The 6,676-nt window shown below is 34.3% G+C and overlaps 1 protein-coding gene across 1 annotated transcript; it reads left to right on the forward strand.

Moving 5' to 3' along the window:
* The first annotated feature begins 1,954 nt into the window (after positions 1–1,954).
* Positions 1,955–3,573, forward strand: LOC107898590 (uncharacterized). The gene has a single exon (XM_016824094.2). The coding sequence runs from the start codon at positions 2,166–2,168 to the stop codon at positions 3,390–3,392; it is 1,227 nt and encodes a 408-aa protein (XP_016679583.1). The 5' UTR covers positions 1,955–2,165; the 3' UTR covers positions 3,393–3,573.
* The last annotated feature ends 3,103 nt before the right edge of the window (positions 3,574–6,676 follow it).

Here is a 6,676-nt window from a genome sequence, read left to right on the forward strand (position 1 = left end):
CTAACGATCAAGATGCTCACAGGAACTATTTAACAGAATACTCGAGAGGGCTATAACAGGATTACTCGTCCGAGCTAAATCTCGTCTGTAATGAGGTTAATAGAATTACTCGTCTAAGCTAAATCTTGTCCACAACAAATGCAGGACCTCATTAATATGGGAAATCACATATATCCATCGAAATTCATTATCCAAGCGGAAATTAACCCTTTTTCTAACATATCCGAACATATGACCATTTCATACATTTATAATATTCACATAAACATATTCTACATTCAATCCAAATACAACATTAAATTTGAAACATATTTACATGCTCAATTAAGTTACACGAACTTACCTCGATAATAGTTCGTTTAAGAAAATCTACTAATCCGAGACTTTCTCTTTTCCTCGATCTAGCTTTGAATTTGTGTTATCCGGATCTATATAAATGAATTTAATCATTAATTTCTTACATTTCACATTCTATTGAACTCAATTTACATCTAAGACAAAATTACCATTTTGTCCCTAAACTTTCCATAATTTCCAATTTCGTCCCTAGGCTGGGAAAATAAAATTCATGCAATTTACTCCTTATTCCAAGCCTAACAGCACATGTATTCTATAAAATTCAGAATTTTTCTTCAATTTTGACAACTTAACAATTTAGTCCTTAAATCATGTTTTCATCAAAATTCACTTTGTAAAAGTTGTTTATCTATCAACAACCTTTCATTTTCTAGCATAAATTTCAAATTTTCAACATATTCATCCATGGCATAACTTCTATACTTTGATAACTTTTCAAATTAATCCCCCAAATGGATAGATTAAACTATCCTAGTTTTAAAAATATAAAAATTACTAAAAACGGGACTTGAATACTTACCCAGTTATGTCAAGAAAGCTTGTTTTCTCTTTCCTAGGGTTTCCATGGAATATTTGAGGAAGAAGATGATATAAAATGATTTTTATTTCATATTAATTATTTATCATCTTTTAATTATTTCTATTTCCAAATTAGTCCTTAGCCTTTTTTTAATTTTTCCATGGATGATTCACCAAAAATATCTACTAATTTTTTTAATGGTCTAATTACCATATAAGGACCTCAAGTTTTAAATTATATAGCTATTTAATCCTTCTAGCTACTATAATTCAACTTTTACATTTTATGCAATTTGGCCCTTTCCGTAATTAAGCACATAATCGGTAAAAAATTTTTATTCAAATTTTCATCTGACATTTCTATCATAATGCAAATCATGCAATAATATTAAAATAAATTTTCTTTCCGGCTCGAATTTGTAGTCCCGAAACCACTGTTCTAATTTCACTGAAAATGGGTTGTTACATATCCGCTACAGGTATAATGAGAAGAGAAAAAATGAGAGAGATATATACATTAGTTCAAAATTATTCATTTTGTTAATGTTTTATTTTCTTTCCTTTCATTTTCAACTTTACCAAACAATGGATGGAGAGAAAATTAGTTTTTCTTTCAACTTTTCCCTATTTCTTACTAAGAACACCTATGGAAAAAAAAATCATTTTTTCAATATCCTTTCTACTCTACCAAGTGAAGCCTTAATGTTTCTCACTAACAAATTGATTTCTTTCTATTTTTCTTTAAATTTTCATTATAAAATTAACTACTTGTGATTAAACATATCATTTAATAATTAAATTAATAGTTTTAAAAATAAAAGTACTTGATTGATATAATATCAATAATTTTGAGATGTAATTATAACATTTTGAAGTTTAAAGAATAAATTAAAATAAATATCATAATTTGAGGATGTATTATACATTGAATTCTATTATTTACCAACCAAAAGGAAATCTATTAATTACCGTCATTCAAATATATAAACAAAATCATATATTGAAAAGTATCCCCCACGAAATGAACCAAATCCCCCACGTGACTTGCCTCAACTTCTTCGCCACTTTTCCATTAAATTCGTCAGCCTTTCATATAAATGAACTATATAACACTGTTCTTTTACTTGCTTCCAATCCTCTCTCTTCCATCTCTTCTGCACCTCCTTTTTATTACTTGAACTTTAGATCCAATCAGAATCTTAAGACATTGGATCACCTATTGCCCAAAAAAGAGGTCACTGGATCACGAATATTAGATCCTCAGGGCATTATCCTTGAGAGTTCCACCAATGGCTCCACCAATATACTTCAGTCTAGGTAAGATACATATGTTTTGTCTTGCTCTATTTATGTTGATTTCTATGCTCCTTTGCGCCTCCATTGAGAACCATGAGCTTCAAACCAGTGGGGTTGGTGCTAGAAGAAGATTGCTAGAGCTCAAAGAACAAGACGATCAGCACTTGTCGGTGAAGAAAACCCTAAGTTTGTCCACTAAGAACAACCAAACCAAGCTCATCAAATCATCCACCCTATCCACCAAGAAACAAACCAAACTTATCACTTCAAAATTGTCCACCAAGAACCAAACCAAGCTTTCCAAGCCAATCAAGTCAACAAAGGCAACAACACTCTCTAGTACCCTTTCCAAGTCTAAACTAAGCCCACTCAAGAACAAAGTTACCACTAAAACACTACAAGGCAAAAAAATGACTGACGCCCATGAACCATCGAAACCCAAAAACAACTTAAGCAATGTAAAAAACCCCACAAGCCAGAAACCAAAACAACCAAGCTGGATTCACCAAGAATATGATCCTGATTTAGTAGCCGAGTTCAAAGATCTGCCAACCAAGATCCAGGAAACCCTTCTCCCAGACGTTGAAAAAATCACAACAACATCCAAAGCTTACATCACCAAATACAACAAACAAATCACCAAACAATTCAAACCATATGTCGGAAACAAACGTGCCCCTACCATTGCCACTATATACTCTTGCGCTGTCCTTTTAATCCCATTGCTCTTAGTTTCACTCATTTTCAACCGTGTCAAAGCCTACTTTTCACTCCAAAAAATCCTCATTTCCATGCAAGTTTATCTCTCCATTTACTTCTCGATCCTTTGCCTCACTTCCCTCGTTACTGGGCTCGAGCCGCTCAAGTTTTTCTACGCTACTTCTCCCTCTACCTACGTGTGGTTACAGGTGGTTCAGACACTTGGGTACGTGGTTTACTTGTTGCTTCTTTTGATGTATCTCGTGCTTGTTTTCTCCACCGAGTCCGGGCTGGGTTCCAGGATGTTGGGGTTGGGCCAGACCTTCGTCGGCTTCACCGTCGGCCTGCATTATTACGTGGCGGTGTTCCATAGGGTGGTTTTGCGACAACCGCCCAAGACTAACTGGAAGGTCCATGGGATTTATGCCACGAGTTTCCTTGTGATTTGTTTGTGTGCAAGAAATGATGGGTCAAAGAAAGCCTACTTGGAAGAAGGCGGTGAAGAGGGGAAGAATAATTAATTAACTAATCCCTTGGTTTTTTTTTTCCTTTTTTTTTTTGGAGTACATTATTAAATTTATTGTAGTCATAATCTCAGCCACTAAAACATAAAAATATAGAGCAATAAATTAAGAACAAAATTGTTGTCATAAATAAGATTGGATTTGGCTGAGAAATTTCTAAATCTCTCTTTATTTTGTTTATTACTTCTTCTTCTTCTTTTTTTCTGGTTTATTATTTAATTAGAGAAATGTAATTTGCCTTCTGCAATATCTGTCCTAGCAGACGTACATTGGCAAACAAATATGCCTTTAATTACTTTCGAAAATAAAGATTTATTGTTGGAATTGTTTTTTTTTTTTGGCAATCCAGGTTTATATAATTGCTCATGGTTAGGAGGGATGAATAAAATTTTAAAAGGATTGAAATATAATTTTACTTTTATATATATTTATTATTTTAAATTTTTAGGGGATTAAATTGATTTGTTTTCATCTTAAAGGCCAAAGTATATCTTTTACCATTAAATTAATTTATAATTTAAAAACTTTAAGGGGTTAAAATGATAATTTACTATTTTAAGGGGAGATGGGTTCTTGTCGGTCCCCTTAACGCCGTCCCTACTTATTAGTTATTGTAGTAACAATATAAATATCAAAGGTTTGTATCAATGATTATCCGAATAAGATCAGATTGGTCTGTCAAATTCGCTAGATAAAAAATTATTTAGTATATCTAAATAAATATAGCGGTTGAATAGCAAACTATTCGGAACCAATAAAAATAAGAAATTAAGACAAAAAAAATTGACAGTTAAACCAGTTTTATAATTTTAAAATTTTTAATGATTTTAATATATTTTTAATTATTTAATTAATTATTATTAGACTAACAGTTGGGAGTAGAATGCAAGATGATGTTCGTGATTATTGAAACCTAATCACAGGAAACATTTCTATTATAAAGGCTTATGATTGAATGGACTATTTTATAACATTTTATTATATAGAGATACATGGCATTGCATACATATCGTGAAGTTTTACTCTCATTGCATACTTATTGTGAAGTTTTACTCTTTGTGCGCAGGTTTAGTTCGTAGCTACATTTTGAGACTCACTTCAGCATCCAACCTTGGCCTCAGACTCCTTAAAGTTTGTATTCTATTTTGGTTATGTAATTGGCATGTATCTAGGGTTGTCACTTTGAATATTTTTGTGACAGCCCAAAGTTGACCCTAGTCGGGAAGTGGTTTCGGGACCGCTAAACCGAGTCACCGAAATGTTTGAATGTGATACTTATTGTCTAGAATATGTAATTATGAATGTGTGAAAATTTCAAGCTTCAATTTGGTTGATTTCATGTGAATTTAGTCAATAGGACTTATGTGAGAAAATTCTAAAATGTGATAGGTCAATGTGTGAGGACCTATTAGTGCATGTGGACAAAGGGGGGGACTTGCATGTCAAATTCCCCCCTACTAGTAGTGGCCGGCCATGACAAGCATGGTAGACCAAGTTTGATGGCCAAGACATGTCATAGACATGTTTTGTTGGTGCATCATGGGTGGAAAAAAAATAAAATAATAGGCATGGAAATTAAATAATGAAAAGGAGTATGATGAATACACAAAAAAAAAAGTGTGTAGTTGATTCTTTTCCCCCCATTGCCGTGAGCTAAAGAAAAGAGAGGAGAAGATCTTTGTTCATCCTTTTCTCACCTTCATTTAGCCTAAATTAGAAAGAAAAACAAAGAAAAAATTTTCTCATCCTTTGGTTCATCCTTGGCCAAAAATTTTAAGGAGGAAAGAAGAAGAAAGGTGAAGAGATTCGGCCATGCATGTAGCTAGGCTAAGGTATGTTTGATGATGTTCCATGAGATGCATGCATGTTTTAGTTGTTAGCTTGAGTTCTACCTAGCCCATGGTCTAAATCTTGCTATGTGATGGAAATGGCACTTGACCATGGATGCATCATTCTTGGTTGGTGTTTGATGTTGTGGTGATGAGGCATGAGGATGAGTTAAGATTCGGCCTAGGTGGAGGTTGTGTTAATGCCATTGCATGCAAAATATGAAGCTTGTTAATGATGCATGTGATGATGGCTTGATGATTCTTGAACCTCCTTTTTAGCATTTTTGTGTGAGCACATATGTGCATTGGTTGCTAAATGGAGAAGAATCGGCTAGCAAGATGTGTGCTAAGGCCGAATGTAACTTTGCATGTTAATGAGCAATGCATGTGTTAAATTGATGAAAAGGGGGAGGATGCTTTACTAGTGCGTATATGTGTGTATTAAGTGTTGAAATCGACCCCAAAAATAGACATGCATATTCGGCCAAGGGGAAAGAAATTAGCTAATATGTTGTGTTGATGCATGATTTTTGCATGTATGAGACTTTAATGTCTAATGTATAAATATGGGCTAAGTGCCTTGTGTTCATCTTTTTGATGCCTAAATGATGAAATCAATTTATTTGTTTAATTAAGCTCAAGAGCAAAGGGGAAATAAATCCGATAAAGGGAAGGAAAAAGTGGTTGAATAGCTAGCGGAATCGTTCGACAACACCCGAGGTAAGTTCTTGAGTAAGAGAGCTTAAATTACGATGTGATTAAATCATGCTCTATGTGTGGCTATTGAACCGAATGTGCAAGGACGATATGTGCCTTGTGTTTGAGTTTCGCAAATGAAAATGAAATATGAATGTGCCATGAATTATTGTTAGATGTGCATGATTAATTGAATGCTGTCCGGGCTAAGTCCCGAAGGCTTTGTGCTAAGTGAATATATCCGGACTAAGATCCGAAGGCATTTGTGCGAGATACAAATTCCGGGTTAAGCCCCGAAGGCCTTTGTGCGAGATACTAAATCCGGGTTAAGTCCCGAAGGCATTCGTGCGAGTTATTAAATCCGGGTTATGTCCCGAAGGCATTGTGTGAGTTACTAAAACCGGGCTATGTCCCGAAGGCATTTGAACGAGGAGCCATATCCGGTTAAATCCCGAAGGTACGTGATTTGGTAATGAATGAGCTTGCTGTAAAATTCCAGCGAATACTCGAAAAACATCCCAATATGGGGATATGTTACGTATGTGTTGAATTTAATCGAGCCCTTACAAATAAATGTTCGCTCAGTTGATAAACGAGCTACCGGCCTTCGGCTAAGTTAGTCTATTGTGTATGTACATAAGGGTTGTTAATGTTGTGAAGCAAGTTTGATATCGGTAAATTGTGTATTGTGAAATATTCCGTTTAGCTAAATGTGTGTTATTCTTTGTTTATGCTGGAATTCCTTGCTCAAAACTT

This window comes from Gossypium hirsutum, chromosome A11, assembly GCF_007990345.1.
Source record: "Gossypium hirsutum isolate 1008001.06 chromosome A11, Gossypium_hirsutum_v2.1, whole genome shotgun sequence".
NCBI lineage: Eukaryota > Viridiplantae > Streptophyta > Magnoliopsida > Malvales > Malvaceae > Gossypium > Gossypium hirsutum.

Coding starts and splice junctions, on each gene's coding strand:
- LOC107898590 (XM_016824094.2), top strand. CDS start 2,166: ATGGCTCCACCAATATACTTCAGTCTAGGTAAGATACATATGTTTTGT.